The 16048-nt window shown below is 41.4% G+C and overlaps 4 protein-coding genes across 4 annotated transcripts; all 4 read left to right on the forward strand.

Moving 5' to 3' along the window:
* Positions 1 to 566: 566 nt before the first annotated feature.
* Positions 567 to 2769, forward strand: LOC116206363. The gene is made up of 3 exons (XM_031539208.1): positions 567 to 851; positions 1722 to 1914; positions 2329 to 2769. Exons 1-3 carry the CDS (start codon positions 798 to 800, stop codon positions 2457 to 2459), a joined length of 378 nt encoding a protein of 125 aa, XP_031395068.1. The 5' UTR covers positions 567 to 797; the 3' UTR covers positions 2460 to 2769.
* A 431-nt stretch (positions 2770 to 3200) lies between these two features.
* Positions 3201 to 9527, forward strand: LOC116204056 (nuclear pore complex protein NUP133). Its single transcript, XM_031536111.1, has 8 exons — positions 3201 to 3396; positions 3882 to 4006; positions 4108 to 5964; positions 6238 to 6959; positions 7034 to 7177; positions 7801 to 8131; positions 8339 to 8406; positions 8490 to 9527. The coding sequence occupies exons 1-8, from the start codon at positions 3236 to 3238 to the stop codon at positions 9024 to 9026; spliced, it is 3945 nt and encodes a 1314-aa protein (XP_031391971.1). The 5' UTR covers positions 3201 to 3235; the 3' UTR covers positions 9027 to 9527.
* A 2793-nt stretch (positions 9528 to 12320) lies between these two features.
* LOC116204396 (nuclear pore complex protein NUP133-like) lies at positions 12321 to 12788 on the forward strand. The gene is made up of 2 exons (XM_031536472.1): positions 12321 to 12582; positions 12657 to 12788. Exons 1-2 carry the CDS (start codon positions 12346 to 12348, stop codon positions 12786 to 12788), a joined length of 369 nt encoding a protein of 122 aa, XP_031392332.1. The 5' UTR covers positions 12321 to 12345.
* A 522-nt stretch (positions 12789 to 13310) lies between these two features.
* LOC116206338 (nuclear pore complex protein NUP133-like) lies at positions 13311 to 14205 on the forward strand. The gene is made up of 2 exons (XM_031539177.1): positions 13311 to 13753; positions 13967 to 14205. Exons 1-2 carry the CDS (start codon positions 13432 to 13434, stop codon positions 14041 to 14043), a joined length of 399 nt encoding a protein of 132 aa, XP_031395037.1. The 5' UTR covers positions 13311 to 13431; the 3' UTR covers positions 14044 to 14205.
* The last annotated feature ends 1843 nt before the right edge of the window (positions 14206 to 16048 follow it).

Below are 16048 nucleotides of genomic sequence, written 5' to 3' on the forward strand. Positions count from 1 at the left end.
ACTTTCGACTCGAACCACCTTCATTGAGATTTAACTTCGCATTTTTTCTCCAAATCACTCCATACGTATTTCCTCTCATAATTCACAATCTACCTAGGTAGTTTTATATCTTATGTTTTTCCGTTGTTATTGCTTATAGCCGGCGCCGATTGAACACATGTCACGATCCAATTTCCAGTGCAGAACATATGCCGATTATGGACACCGGATAGGTCAAAGGGATAGGGATTGAGGATTTGCTTCGTATTCGAGGCCGGTCGACCTCAATCGAGGCCAACAGCAAGCTCAATTCGAACCGGTCTGGACTAAAATCGTAGCTGTAAGCACCAAGAGGGCCGGTTCACTCTCAACTTCACTTACATCGATTTTGAGATGAAGATCCAAGTGCAGTGGTTGATCCGGTCAGAAAAGATCGGGACGATTTTCCCGTGGCCACAAAAATAAAAGAGCAAGAGCGAAATTAGAGGAGGAGGACCCCATCGTCGTCGTCGTCATCATCATCGATGGCTCCACACAAAAACATCAATCGCCATCAAAGACCGACAGAAGTGGAAGTGTGTGTGTGTGTCTCTCTCTCTTCCTTGCTCTCGCTCTCTGGAGCTTCCTTTCCCACTTCCCTCTCCACTTTCCCTTCTCCTTCACTCCTCTCTCTCTCTCTCTCTCTCTCCCCCTCTCTCTGACATCTCGCGCCATCGATTTCAGAGACTTCTCTTCGATTCCCGGCCTGGTTTTGTCCCGTCCATCAATTCGATCTCCGATAGCAGTGACACCTCCGCGGCGGGCCGAAGCTCCGGGAGATGAGCAAAGAACAACCGCCGGAGCCTCTGGATTTCTTCATTTGGACTGTCGAGGTACTGCTCCTCAGCTCCTCTTTTCTTGGATCTCGTTCAGGATGGTTTTGCTCCGCTAGCTCTGTTTGCTCGTTTCCTGTTCCCGAGAGATCTGATTGGTTGGTCTGTACTGTCGATTGATTATCCGGTGAAGTTGCAGAATCTAATGGTAATTGGAGACATGAAATCGGACTGATTTTGGAACCTTTGGTGACTGTGAGATTGTTCAGCTGAAAATCTGATCATTTTCTTGCGATCACCATTAGAAAAAAGCGAAACTTGCAATTCAGCTCTGCAGCCATTAACGTCGATGACCTATTATTGCCTATTGGGAATTGGTATGATTTGCCTGGCTATGCAATTCACCTGTGATTAGCATTGACCCTATTTCAACGTTTCAATCTGTGTGAATATGATGACTTTAGTCTAGTCTGGCTATTAAAGATTGATTATTTTCGCGAAATTAAGACAAAATGATTCTATGGTTTGATAGTTTGACGGCTATATTATATGAAGACTTGCTTCCCGTTCTCTAAAGGAAAGTTGAGATTGCTCTCCCTCGGAGCGTATGCTTCCCATTCACGTGACATTCTTTAGGAGGAGAAGAGAAATCAATTCGTGAAGAAAGATGATGATGATGATGCTTATATTAGAAAAATAATTGCATGAGTTCGGACCAAATGGTATTGCTTTCTTGGGAGCAATCACCAAGGGCAGTCATACAATCCTGAGATTGGGAATAGCCAAACATGTAATTCTTTCTCAGTGGTCTCTGAGGAGTGGCTATTCAATTTCAGCTGCAGGTCTATTTTGCCTGGATGACCTTAAAAGATGGTAATTATGGATACATATTGATATAGTTGGTTCTGCCTTTCGTCGTTTTGTGTGCAGGATGTTGGGTTGTGGTTGGAACAGATTAACTTAGGTAGCTACCGTCAAGTTTTTAAAGAGAATGGTGTCAATGGAGAGTACTTGGAAGGCATGTCCATGTTCACGACAGAGCAGATCCTTCGGTTTATAAGGCGGTGCCACATGAAATGGGGAGACTTCATCACTCTCTGTAAAGAGCTCCGCAGAATCAAAGGTTTCCCCTTCTCCCTCCCCCTCTCCCTCACTCCTCGTGCTCTTCTTTCATTCAACGATTACTTGTATATTCTAGTTTGGTCAATAAAGAAAAATTGCTCCCTCTTGTTGGATCAATAATTAAGAAACCATATCTTTGTGTGACAGTCTTGAGCTTTTAGGTCAGTTCTTGTCCTATGGAAAATTCATCAGTCCTTTATGCCACCATATCTGCCGGCCATTTAATGAATGCTACTCACTGGGCGTTCATTAGTATTTCTATCTGGTCGTGAGGGTTTCTTTTTTAGGTTAAAAAAAAATGGAGCACACAAATCGTCTAACAAACATTTAACCCTTCAGAAAAGTAGGACATATTCAAATTTTCCCATGTCGTGGTATGAATTCAAATGCTTATGCGGAGAATTTGTATATTCAGTTGCCTGTCTGAAAGGGGAGCAGCAGGTGCGCAGGCCGTGGTGGGCCCCATCCTGCCTCTCGGTTTTCTTCGTGAAGGTGGCAAAGCGCAACCGGCAGTCGAGAGTCGTCTCGCTCAAGTTGGAGCCGTGATGCGAGAAGCCGCCTACATCATTACATGTACCTAATTTTAGTTTTTCTTTTTCCTTCTTCTTAGAGCAAAGAAATGGAAAGAAATTAGTCCTGTGTGGTCTTTGGGATCAAGTACAAGGTTTAGCCCGCGATAGTTCTTCTTTGGAGAACTGTCTCTTATGTACAATTTTGAGTTTTCGACCGACTTTCATAGTGTATTATTTGTGTTATGATGTTCTGAAATGTAAAGACTTAAAAACGAATGTTTACCGTGTAAGTGCTTGTAGCCTACTATATAAGATGCAATACATCTCCGACTACGTACTTGATCTATCATTTGTCGGCATGCACATTGAATGCAAGTTTAAAATCTACATCCGCAAAACAAAGTACTTTGGCTGGGGCAAGTATGTCGATCCATTAAAATGAACTCGTCTTATGCACCATGCCACGATCATTAACCCAACAAAAAAAGAAAAAGGAAAAATTGGTAAGGCCGTATAATGCAGTGATACACGTACGCGTACTTTTTTGCACCATTGGACCTCTCGTGCACATTTATTTTTCCTTTTCTTGTCCGTTCAGTAGGCCCACGGGCGTTCCTGTAACCTAAACATATTGGGCCTTAGGGAAGCATGAAGAATGTAGAAAGGTACATGGCCATCATTGGAGCCCATTAACGGCCCGGCCCATTTGTGTCTCAGTGTTCGTTGTCGTCTTCCTCAGCGTGTTCTCTCTCCGCTCTTTTTAAACCCTTTCCCTCTCTCCTCTCTCTCTCTCTCTAGCAAGCACCGGAAATGTTCTCTCCAGGTACGAAGAGACTGAACTTGAGCTCCCGGAGGGGAAGCCAGGCCGCTCCCGGCTCGCCGGCGACGCCAGCCGCCGACAATCGAGTCCCCAACCGCCCTGCCACCGGAACTCCTGCTCCGTGGGCCCCTCGCCTCTCCGTTTTGGCCCGGTACTCTCAGCTCCTCCTGTTTACTCCTTCCAACTGTATATGCTCTCGCATTCTTTCCTGCATCTTAGTAATGCTTATCCGTTCATGAAATTAGTGTGGTTTCTTGTGACCGGAATCAGCTCCTGCAGCGTGATATGAATCTACTGCAGCTCAATCTAGTATTAGTATGGCCTTTGATTGAAGAAGAATATCTTTGCGTCCATGATCAGAGCTGAAACCACTTCAATTCTCAAACTCGTGCGTTTCTGTCATAAAAGTGGAAGAAGCTTCAATTCATTCGAAATATTGTTTCACCGGCCATCGCCATAACGTTCATTATTTTCAACACCAGCACTTCCGTCTTCTGGATACCAAGAGATCCTTAGAATGATTGGCGCAGACGGTTTTTCCGGTCTATGCTTTACTGAATGGAAACATCTAGAGCCGAAATGAGGCTAACTGATGGACCCTTTTCTTTTTCTTTTTTTTTCTCTTTTTGTACCCAGAGCTTCGGCTGCGAAGGAAGATGATAAATCCGGCAAGGTAGATCCAACTAAACCTGTCTTTGTCGGAGAGTTTCCCCATGTGATTCGTGATGAACAAGCAATTCTACACCAGAAGCATTCTCTTGGTTTGTACTGTTCCAAAAATTTTAAACATTCCGATGATTTAAAAATGCAAGCTTTTTTCAGTAGAAAGATAACGTTGTCAACTGTTGTATTTGCTGGACAGGTGACACCTGCATATCTGGTGGACTGGACCACGGAACTGCCCTTTCTTGGATTATCTGTGGAGACAAAGTCTTCATCTGGAGCTACTTACTACCTTCTGCTTCGAAAAACTTCATTGCCCTCACCATTCCTTCAAACCTGAGTGAAGTTGAAGGCGCTGGCAGGAGCATATCTGAAGGAAGCAGTTGGTTACTTTGTTTTGTGAAGTGGGATTTCACACATAAAAGTACGCGAAGAGTGGCACAACAAAGCAAATCTGTTGGGGTTGTGCTGTGTAACAAAAGAACTCGAGCAGTTATTTACTGGCCTGACATCTATTCTGACATAAAATCTACTCCTGTCAGTAGTATTGCTTCTGAGGAAGAACTCAATGCAATTGCCTCACCAGCTGATGAGAATATCAGCACAAAGAGGCAGCGGCAAGGTAGCAGGAGCAGAAGTAGTTCCGCAGGCCCACATGATTTTAACTCTCTAATTGTTTCTCCCATCCTTAACAGCCAAGAAGAATGTGCTGCCCTTGCCTGTTGCTCTAAGGGCGAGCTTTGGCAGTTCCACTGTTCTCGCCATGCTATACATCGGAAAAGGGTGTATAAGTGTGCGCAAGGTTCTCTTTCCCAAGGAAATGATGCTGTCCAGAGTACTGGTGGCAAAGGGTACCCAAGGTCACTGGTGTGGCGTTTTCATCATACTTCTTTGGAGGAATCAAGCCGACAGTTCTTTCTACTGACAGATCATGAGATACAATGCTTTCTTCTCAAATTTTCTTCAGATCTGGAATTGACAAAACTCTGGTCTGATGAGATTATTGGCGATGATGGTGAGCTTGGTATTAAGAAGGGTCTAGCTGGTCAGAAGCACATTTGGCCTCTGGATGTGCAGGTGGATGATACTGGAAAAGTAATTACTATTCTTGTGGCAATATTGTGTAAGGACAGAGTTAGTGGTTCGAGCTACACACAGTATTCTCTTCTTACAATGCAATACAAATCTGGGCTTAACATCTCATCTGATGTTGGGGAGACCATACAGGGCCGTATCTTGGAGAATAAAGCTCCCATTCAAGTAATAATTCCTAAAGCAAGATTTGAAAAGGATGAGAATTTCTTATTTTCCATGAGACTCCGTGTAGGGGGTAGGCCCTCAGGGTCAACGATCATACTCTCGGGCGATGGAACAGCAACAGTCTCCTATTATTATAGAAACTCCACTAGACTCTATCAATTCGACTTGCCTTATGATGCTGGAAAAGTTCTCGATGCTTCAGTTCTTCCTTCTGCTGATGATTCTGAGGATGGTGCATGGGTTGTTCTAACTGAGAAAGCAGGAATTTGGGCAATACCTGAAAAGGCTGTCATACTTGGTGGTGTTGAACCACCAGAGCGAAGCCTATCCCGCAAGGGGAGCTCAAATGGAGCATCTACTCAAGAGGAGAGGAGAAACCTTGCATTTGCTCGTGAAATTGCTCCAAGAAGAGCTAGTTCCGAAGCTTGGGACTCTGGGGATAGGCAAAGAGCTATCATGACAGGGATAGCTCGGCGGACTGCTCAGGATGAGGAATCAGAAGCTTTGCTTAGTCATCTTTTCCATGATTTTCTGCTCTCTGGGCAGGTTGATGACTCACTCGGGAAACTAAAAAATGCTGGAGCTTTTGAAAGAGAGGGTGAGGCTAATGTGTTTGCAAGGACTAGCAAGTCAATAGTTGACACCTTAGCTAAACACTGGACAACAACTAGGGGAGCTGAAATTTTGTCTATGGCTGTGGTCTCCACTCAACTGAAGGATAAGCAGCAGAAACATCAAAAGTTTCTCCAATTTCTTGCATTATCGAAGGGTCATGAGGAGTTATGTACTAAACAGAGTATGGACCGCTTTCTGTTATGCAATTCTTTTCTTTTCATTGTGTTTTTGATTTCATATGTCTGTTAATCAGTCTTGACAACCTTCTTCATCTTTGGCAAGACCTCCGAGCTTATAATTCCAAACTCTCAGAGGGAATGGCTTATCCCCTCCACATGGCTTACCCCTTTATAGTAATCACAGTTTTTTTTTTCCCCTCTCTCATTAATGCGAAATTTTGTCTTTTCTGGTGTTAGTCATTTCTAAAGCTTGACGAGAGTTGCAACTTTTGCAGGAAGTTCCCTTCAGAACATTTTGGAGCATGGTGAGAAGCTAGCTGGCATGATTCAACTAAGGGAACTGCAAAACACAATTAGCCAGAATCGTTCAACAGCAGTTGACTCCTCATATTCTGGTCCAGAGTATGAAACTGCTAGTGCTCTATGGGATCTCATTCAACTGGTCGGTGAGAGAGCTCGCCGTAATACTGTTCTCCTGATGGACAGAGACAATGCTGAGGTATTTTACAGTAAAGTTTCTGATCTCGAGGAAGTATTTTATTGCCTAGAGATGCAGTTGGACTATTTGGTTGGTGTCGAGCAGCCTCTAGGAGTTCAGGTCAGCAGAGCTTTTGAACTCTCAGATGCTTGTGTTACCATAATTCGTACAGCCATGGACTACAGAAAGGAGTATCATCTGTGGTATCCACCGCCTGAGGGCTTGGCACCTTGGTATTGCCAGCTTATCGTTCGCAATGGACTCTGGAGCCTTGCTTCTTTCATGCTTCAGCAGTTAAATGATGCATCCTTTGATACATTGTCTGCAAAACCAAAGATCTTTACTCAACTAGAGGCACTGACTGAAGTTCTGCTTGAGGCTTACACTGGTGCTATAAATGCAAAAGTTGAACGTGGAGAGCAGGAGAAAGGACTCTTGGAAGAGTACTGGAGCAGGAGGGATGCACTTCTTAATTCACTGTATCAACAGACAAAGGATCTTCTAAGAACTGGACAGCAGGTTCAGCTTTTTACCTCACAACTTTTCTTTTCCCTGGTCCTAGTCCCCATCCCCTTATATGTTTCCTTCTGCAGGATTTTGAAGGAAATAAGCAAGACGAAATACATAAAGACCTCCTGACACGTTTGCTGGGTGTCGCAAAGCAGCATGAGTGCTATAGCACTCTATGGAACATTTGCTGCGATCTCAATGATTCTATGCTGCTTAAGACTCTAATGGTATGGACTTTGCTCTTCACTTGTGCCATCTATTGCCAAAATCTTGTATTCTGGGATGGATTTTTCACAATGGAAACCAGAGTGAAGTTTGCAAATAATCTGCAGAATCGTGCCTGTGGTAATTATATATTAGGACTTGTGTTTGATGTCAATTGGTTACTTTTTATTGGATAAAATAATATGGCTATAATGAATAGTTTGTTTTTTATTTTACAATGACTTTTAGATTTATGACTCGTTTAGGGCCCTACTACTATTACTGAATTGAGAGAATAAATTGTAGATAAATTCTCAAAGTGTCTGCTCTATCTGCTCATTTACTGCATCAATAAGTGAACTGTGCTTTGATTGTCTTAACACATTGATGAAATTGTAATTAGATGTCTGTCCATTGCCATATATATGTTGTAACAGACAAAGGAAAAGGCTTCTTAAGATTTTCATCTGCTTTAGTATTGTCAAATCTTCAATGTCACCTTTTTGTTATCTTTACCTTTAAAGAGGAATAGTTTTGGCATCGTCATGAAAGATGATCAAGTTTAGTTTCTTTCTTGAACTTTGAACATAATGCCTCTGGTAAATTCTATATCAGATGCTGAGTTTTCTGTTACTTGTCTATGTAGCAAGAAAGTATGGGACCAAAAGGAGGGTTTAGTTACTATGTCTTCGAACAGCTGTACGCAAGAAGACAGTTCTCCAAGCTTTTGAGACTCGGGGAAGAGTTTCCAGAGGAAATGACTATTTTTCTCAAACAGCATCGCGATCTCCTGTGGCTTCACGAGGGGTTTCTCCATCAGTTTCCCTTGGCTTCGGAAACACTTCATGAATTGGCTCTATCTCAGGATGAGAGCTCTGGTTTGGAGGCTGATGAAGAGGCAGAGTCAGGCTACAGGGACTTAACTCTTGCTGACAGAAAGCGTTTCCTCAACCTAGCAAAAATAGCTGCTTTGGCAGGTCTGCTGGTTCATTCTATGTCCCTTTGTTTGTTATTCAACAGTCGTTATTTTTTATTGTAGTTATGCTTGGGATCTAAGATAAGTGAATGGTTCAGTAATTGCCCGGTCACTTATATTTATCTGATTGATATGTTATCTTGTCATTTTTGTTTGACCAATTGATGATATTATTGGCTTTCTTTGTTTTTGTCGGCTTCATCAACAGGCAGTGATGATGATACAGAGACTAAGATGAAACGCCTCGAGGCTGATTTGAGAATTCTCAAGTTACAGGTGTGCTTGATTTTGTAATTACTGTTTACCTAAGTACTATGAAATCCTGAGCGACCCATGTATTAACGAGTTTTTCCTAGCAGGAAGAGTTACTGGAACACCTCGATGAAGAATCTAAGCAAAACATCGAGAAACGGCTCCTCCGCCCTGAAGATCTCATTACATTGTGCCTCGATAGCAACAAGCCTGGGCTCACATTACGGGCATTTGAGATATTTGCATGGACGAGCTCTTCTTTCCGTAGGCGGCACAGAGCCCTGTTAGAGGAGTGCTGGAAGAGTGCCGCCGATGAAGATGACTGGGGGGAATTGTATCGGGCATCCATGGCAGACGGTTGGAGCGATGAAGAGACCATGAGGATCCTGAGAAGTACGGTGCTGTTTCAGGCTTCGAGCCGGTGTTATGGGCCTGAGGCTGAGACCTTTGAGGAAGGGTTTGACGAGGTGTTGCCACATAGGCAGGAGGGATTAGCGTCGAGGGACTTGGAATGCTCCGTGGAGGCAATACTGATGCAGCACAAGTTTTTCCCAGATGCTGGTAAACTCATGCTGACTGCGATCGAATTGGGTAGTCTGCAGGGCATGAGTGAGGGCGAAGATGGTGCTGTGCCTATGGAGTGAATACGGCACGCGCCCGATGGTTTAATCCTTCTGGGTATATTGTTATCCGCTACGAACTTGACCTTGAAGAAGAATTTAGCAGGGGATTGGATGGTATGTACTGAGTCAGGGCATTGATGAATCGGGTTCCAACGTGATTCGTCTATGTGGAGTCGGTTCACAAGGGGTGATTGCTTGCGTGTCACGTAAATATGCAAAGATGGATGTAGGTTGTGATCAGAAATCTTGAAGTTGCTGTACTTTTGTTCCACAATCCATATCAGCCCTTTTCAAGTTCTCTTCACAGGATGATATTCATTCTTCCAGGAAGGAATGAATTTCAAGCTATATATATTACTCTTACATGTCTCATTTTAGTGCGAGATTAATGAGTTTGAGAATAGTTTCGAGATAGACATCGGTTCATAAACTAGCAATTGTCTCTGGGCTACTGATGTTCGGTGTACAATGATCTGTGATCTGTAAAAAATTTACTGTCTTGTTTGGTGGTCCTTGATCCCCCGTTGATCGTTGTCTACTTTACCTGTCTTTGCATCCTCTCCCCGTTACTGTACTGACCTCCGGTAAGTCCGTCTAGAAAGAACAGAGCAGCTTCGGTATCCACTTTCCACATCAGGAAAGGGGTAAAAGAACACTTCAATCTGTTTCTGAGGGATAGCTTGTTTCCTTCATTGGGGAGATAGTTTTGATGGCTCGATACGTCGGATTAATTAACGGTGGTCTAATGGTTAAGCTCCAAGTGATTCGTTTGAACATCACGAGTTCGAACCTCATTGAGGGCGCAGAGCTCGTCACTATGTGGGCATATTATGGGATGGCGGTAGTCGGCCAATAATGTTTGATCCAATGAGCCTTGGACTTAAATTTACTAGTGTGTTGGTAGGATTGCAGTGATCGAGTTGGGTTAAAGTCTCAGCGAGCTATAGAGAAAGGAACATTTCGTGACGGTTAAGTTCTCTTAGTTGGGACAGTCACATCAGGCTAATAATCCGATCTAGCCTTGTGAAAAAAAAAGAAAAAAAAAAACGCCTGTGTTTCAGATTTACGCTATAATACTGTGAAAAGATTGAGACCTTTAAGACTAAAGCTAACAAGGAAGATGATTAAATATGCGGCCTAGCGAAAATATCTACCGTCTATGTAGAGAGCACTGTACTTTTACGGGTCGCTAACGTCCATTAAGATAAATATCCTCTGGGTCGTCGCCGAAAAGCCTTCGACGTTCATGCAGTGGCTAAAGTCATATTTGAAGCCTCTTGAGGCATGCATATATTTTATTTGGACAAGAGGCTTTCCCCGAAATTGAATGGGTTATCTCTGAAGCCATGCCGACGGATGTAACTGAACATCTCGAAGGACCGAAACGCGAGGATGACAAGGCCGGACTTTCTTTTCCGTTTACTTTTCAATTAATAGCGATAAACCCACCCACCCACCCCCCCACCCAAAACCGCGTCCCCGTTCTGTTCTCTCGTCTTCTCTTTTTCCTCTTTTTTGTCTCGAAGCCACCTTCTATTCGCTGTTTTCTGAACAACCAATTTTCCCAACTGAGGGAAAATTACTAGGTGAACCTGGCTCACAGTGGAACTTAATGGCAAATAGTCCTTGAAAGTTGGAAAAATTACATAACAGTTACAAAAAGTCTTGAGTTCGTTTCATTTGCATCCTCTTTATTTTTGTGAAACAATTCATGAACCCTGAATTAGACTTAATACTCGCTATTATCGCAGTTAGAGATGTTATAGGGCATCTTAGAATCTTGTTTAATATAATTTCTCTTCTTCCTGAAAATTAAGGGATTTGCTCTTACAATTGTCTCGTAATAGGAATACTCGAGCAAGGACCCCGTTGGTTCCTACTGGCGGAGATTGCTACACGGATCACGATCTTTGAAGAACAAATTAAGATTCGGGAAAACAAAAATAAAATAAATTCATGAAGTTCCTTTAAATATTCCATGAATCCGTTAGGACCCTCGACACATCAAGTAGATCATCCATTATATTATGCCTATAAGAATTTTGGTATTATTTGCAGTAGGTATGATGATAACAACCTTATTGTGCAACTGAACTATGAGGATTCCCCCTATATGTGTAATGGGCATATTGCATATATGAGGGTAGTAGCATTGTGTTTAGAAAATAGTGAACTGTCTAGAGTTTTATATAATTACTTGTGTGTGAATGAAATAGATCGCATGGTAGCTGCACGAAATAGAAGAATCGTAGATAATCCGTGGAGTTCCCCTTATAGCAGTTCAAATTATGAAACCGATGATACTAGTTGGCATGGTTGTGAACAATCTAAGCCATCAATGTTTACTCTCTGTAGATTCTAATTAAGTAGTAAAAAACGTCGACTCCCATAAAAAAAAAAAAAAAAAAAAAAAAAAAAAAAAAGAGGTAGAAGAAAGCCAGTTCGAAGAATATCATAAGGATGTGAGACTTGTCATAGAAAAGTTTGACAAGATAAAACTCATTTGAAGAAGAAATTAACAAGTAGGTGAACAACCGATTGGTGCTACGGAACAAGCCAAAAGAAGTCAGAAGGGATCCAAACTTTCTGATCGAGAACTGGAAAAGGTTCGGCAGAAAACAAAGACCCCACACATGCTTGATCCAGCTAAAAGAGCTGCCAATGAAAGGGCAATGAGTTCTTCAAATAATCTTACACAGGATCTCAATAGACCTTGGGATTGGTGGAAGAAGACCCCATCAACATTGATGATATGACATTTAATGAACTTCTTACCACGAAGAGGGCTATATATCAACCTAATTATCCCCATAGGACAAAGCTTGAATTTGTTCCAAAAGATAATCCTCTTAGGCCGATAATGAGTCCCGTTGCTTTTCTAGATCTTGATTGCTAAAAAGCATGCATCCGAGAGGATCAATGAGTGGCTCACTCTGATCCGAATGATAGCCAAGGCAAGTGGCTATCAAGCAGTCACTACCTATGTGAAGTGTGAGATGACTTTAGTCAGTAATGTCCATAAATTCTAGAAGAGCTTGTTAGAATATATTGAGATAAAGGAGCGCATAGACAGAGAACTCACTTTTGATGGAGTTCTAGCTATTGTGGTTGATGTCTTGAAAAGAGAATTTTACGGATTCTCTCTTTACTGTAACAGTATAAGCAGAGCAATCATTGAACGCTCTTATGAAATTAGAAATCTATGATGTGTATTGGTTTGACAATTTTACCAGCAAATTTTGGAGTTATTACTACAATCTGGATGTAGCATCATCTGTGGTATCCACCTTGGTATTGCCAGCTTATCGCTCGCAATGGACTCTGGAGCCTTGCTTCTTTCATGCTTCAGCAGTTAAATGATGCATCCTTTGATACATTGTCTGCAAAACCAAAGATCTTTACTCAACCAGAGGCGCTGGCTGAAGTTCTGCTTGAGGCTTACACTGGTGCTATCAATGCAAAAGTTGAACGTAGAGAGCAGGAGAAAGGACTCTTGGAAGAGTACTGGAGCAGGAGGGATGTACTCCTTAATTCACTGTATCAACAGACTAAGGATCTTCTAAGAACTGGACAGCAGGTTCAGCTTTTTACCTCACAACTTTTCCTTTCCCTGGTCCTAGTCCCCCTCCCCTTATATGTTTCCTTCTGCAGGATTTTGAAGGAAGTAAGCAAGACGAAATACATAAAGACCTCCTGACACGTTTGCTGGGTGTCGCAAAGCAGCACGAGTGCTATAGCACTCTATGGAACATATGCTGCGATCTCAATGATTATGCTGCTTAAGACTCTAATGGTATGGACTTTGCTCTTCACTTTGCCATCTATTGCCAAAATCTTGTATTCTGGGATGGATTTTTCACAATGGAAACCAGAGTGAAGTTTGCAAATAATCTGCAGAATCGTGCCTGTGATAATTGTATATTAGGACTTGTGTTTGATGTCAATTGGTTACTTTTTATTGGATAAAATAATATGGCTTTAATGAATATTTTGTTTTTTTATTTTACAATGACTTTTAGACTTATAACTGGTTTAGGGGCCCTACTTCTCTTACTGAATTGAGAGAATAAATTGTAAATATGTTTCTCAAAGGTCTGCTCTATCTGCTCATTTACTGCATCAACAAGTAAACTATGCTTTGATTGTCTTAACACATGGATGAAATTGTAATTAGATGGCTGTCCATTGCCATATATATGTTGTAACAGACAAAGGAAAAGTCTCCTTAAGATTTTCATCTGCTTTAGTATTGTCAAATCTTCAGTGTCGCCTTTTTGTTATCTTCGCCTTTAAAGAGGAATAATTTTGGCATCGTCATGAAAGATGATCAAGCTTAGTTTCTTTCTTGAATTTTGAACATAATGCCTCTGGTAAATTCTATATCAGATGCTGAGTTTTCTGTTACTTTTCCATGTAGCAAGAAAGTATGGGACCAAAAGGAGGGTTTAGTTACTATGTATTCGAACAGCTGTACGCAAGAAGACTGTTCTCCAAGCTTATGAGACTCGGGGAAGAGTTTCCAGAGGAGCTCTCTATTTTTCTCAAGCAGCATCGTGATCTCCTGTGGCTTCGCGGGGTGTTTCTCCATCAGTTTCCCTTGGCTTCGGAAACCCTTCATGAATTGGCTCTTTCTCAGGATGAGAGCTCTGGTTTGGAGGCTGATGAAGTGGCAGAATCAGGCTACAGGGACTTGACTCTTGCCGACAGAAAGCGTTTCCTGAAACTAGCAAAAATAGCTGCTTTAGCAGGTCTGCTGGTTCATTCTATGTCCGTTTGTTTATTATTCAACAGTTGTTATTTTTTAATGTAGTTATGCTTGGGATCTATGATGAGTGAATGGTTCAGTAATTGCCCGGTCACTTATATTTGTGTGATCGCATATTATATATTATATTGTCATTTTCGTTTGACCAATTGGTGATATTATTTGCTTTCTTTGTTTTTGTCGGCTTCATCAACAGGCAATGATGATGATACAGAGACTAAGATGAAACGCCTCGAGGCTGATTTGAGAATTCCAAGTTACAGGTGTGCTTGATTTTGTAATTACTTTCTACCTAAGTATTATGAAATCCTAAGCGAACCATGTATTAACGAGTTTTTCCTAGCTACTGGAACACCTCAATGAAGAATCTTAGCAAAACATCGAGAAGCGGCTCCTCCGCCCTGAAGATCTCATTACATTGTGCCTCGATAGCAACAAGCCTGGGCTCACTGTTAGTGATATGCCCTAGAGTTTGATTTATATATTTGGATAATTCCTTTTATGGTAATAAAATTTATTCTATTATTCGTATATTGTCTATGTTTATTAGAATAAAGTCCTTAAGATATTTTGAATACTTCATTCTTAAGAGTTAAGAATATGAGTGGCGAAGTAATTCGGTAAGAATATCTTTAAACTGTTCACGATCGTAGGAGACTTAACTGGATATTATTTCTCCAGATAGATCGTCACCTCTATTTGTTTCCATTATTAGTATACAGATACTAATGAAGATGGAGTAGTGAGTCTCATGCTATTTGATAATTGTTATCATAACAGATATGTGGATACTTATATGATAAGTAGTCGAACGTGACGTGCAGATAACATTCATACGGTAATTTACTAATGTCAATTAATGTTGTCTGGATCGTATTAGTGCATATAGTCCTTAGACCTGAGATAGAACGCTATCTCAAGTATAGGTAATTAAGATTTGCTACTGCTAATGTATTTGTGCTTAGCGTGAGTATTCGGCAGATAGTGGTCTTAGTTAGTTATACTTGGAGTTAGGTGTCTGATCAAGACGGGATTCACTAACCTGAGTAAACAGGGAAAATGTCCTATGGATATGAGTTTTATTCTAGATCGAGAAATCCTCGGCCGGGGTAGATAGACTTGAATAGAAATGAGTTTCTGTTCAAATGTTACGGATCTAAGAATGAAATTAGAGAGTCCATATGATCGGCTATAGAGTTTGGCATTTACCGTAGCTCTAGCTAGATCGGGATCTTGTTGTGAAAGGATTCAGTGCATGGTATATACGATCATAGGTTCATCAGAATGTTCCAATTATACATTCGTCATCTTTTGGATTGTCACGATATGCTGCTAGGTGTCACTCGTGAACTTTGGGAACCAAGGGCATTTTGGGAATTATGCTTTCGGTTACAGAAAGAGTTTTTGGTAGTATCAAATGAGTTGATACTATAATCCCATTGCCATTTGATGATGAACCTAGTTAGTCACACACATTGAGCGGGTCTAAACCGAGAAAAGAATTAATTCTAATTAAGGAAGTTAATTAGAAATTAATTATCGAACGAGGTTTGCAATGTGGTTGCGAGGGTGCTAGCACATCCTGAAGCCGAGTTCAATATCAAGGATAAATCTAATTAAGGAAATACGATAGTTTCTTTATTTGGAGAGTTTCTATAAATAGATCGTCTATTTATGGAAACTCGTGTCGAGGACTTATTTTATCTTTCTTTCTAACTGTAAGGGTAAGTCATTGGATGACTTAAATTGTGAGGACTCATTTGTGATTTATTAATTAATTCGAATTAATTAATAATTGCATTTTAGTCCTTAGGGTAAAGATATATATAGATATGTTCTTACAGAAAACCCTAGAGAACGATCTATCAATAAGACCCGATATATGAGAGAGAAAGAGAGGAGGCTTCAGCTGAAAAATTACAGCAGCTCAGCCACGTTATTTCTGAGGCAATTCGGAGTCTTCCTCGGCTCCAATTCGGTGTTTCGGTATTGTCCTTGACGTCCTTGAAGAGATCCTTTCATTTCGTGACAATTCCGTTCGAGATCGGTGACCTAGATCGGAGTGTACGGGTCGAGAGGAGTCTAATCTTGGTGGAGACGTGCTCGTGTGGACGAGCTAGAGGCCGGACACTTGGACAGCTAATTTGATCGACTCGAATCAATAAGGTTAGTGAAAAGTTCGTAACTTTTCTTATGGATTCATTGTGTGATGTTATCTATTCGTTTAGAAAGCGATTCTTATGTCAAGATGTGATCTTGAAGTTTTTGATTAAATGAG

This window comes from Punica granatum, chromosome 4, assembly GCF_007655135.1.
Source record: "Punica granatum isolate Tunisia-2019 chromosome 4, ASM765513v2, whole genome shotgun sequence".
Taxonomy (NCBI): domain Eukaryota; kingdom Viridiplantae; phylum Streptophyta; class Magnoliopsida; order Myrtales; family Lythraceae; genus Punica; species Punica granatum.

Excerpts from the sequence above, each read along its gene's own strand:
- LOC116206338 (XM_031539177.1), top strand. The coding sequence starts at position 13,432 with ATGGGACCAAAAGGAGGGTTTAGTTACTATGTATTCGAACAGCTGTAC. Across the intron at positions 13,754-13,966 it reads AAAAATAGCTGCTTTAGCAG|GCAATGATGATGATACAGAG; the intron begins GTCTGCTGGTTC and ends CTTCATCAACAG.
- LOC116206363 (XM_031539208.1), top strand. The coding sequence starts at position 798 with ATGAGCAAAGAACAACCGCCGGAGCCTCTGGATTTCTTCATTTGGACT. Across the intron at positions 852-1,721 it reads TCTTCATTTGGACTGTCGAG|GATGTTGGGTTGTGGTTGGA; the intron begins GTACTGCTCCTC and ends TTTTGTGTGCAG. Across the intron at positions 1,915-2,328 it reads AGAGCTCCGCAGAATCAAAG|TTGCCTGTCTGAAAGGGGAG; the intron begins GTTTCCCCTTCT and ends TTGTATATTCAG.
- LOC116204396 (XM_031536472.1), top strand. The coding sequence starts at position 12,346 with ATGCTTCAGCAGTTAAATGATGCATCCTTTGATACATTGTCTGCAAAA. Across the intron at positions 12,583-12,656 it reads TTCTAAGAACTGGACAGCAG|GATTTTGAAGGAAGTAAGCA; the intron begins GTTCAGCTTTTT and ends TTCCTTCTGCAG.
- LOC116204056 (XM_031536111.1), top strand. The coding sequence starts at position 3,236 with ATGTTCTCTCCAGGTACGAAGAGACTGAACTTGAGCTCCCGGAGGGGA. Across the intron at positions 7,178-7,800 it reads TGCTGCTTAAGACTCTAATG|CAAGAAAGTATGGGACCAAA; the intron begins GTATGGACTTTG and ends TTGTCTATGTAG. Across the intron at positions 8,132-8,338 it reads AAAAATAGCTGCTTTGGCAG|GCAGTGATGATGATACAGAG; the intron begins GTCTGCTGGTTC and ends CTTCATCAACAG.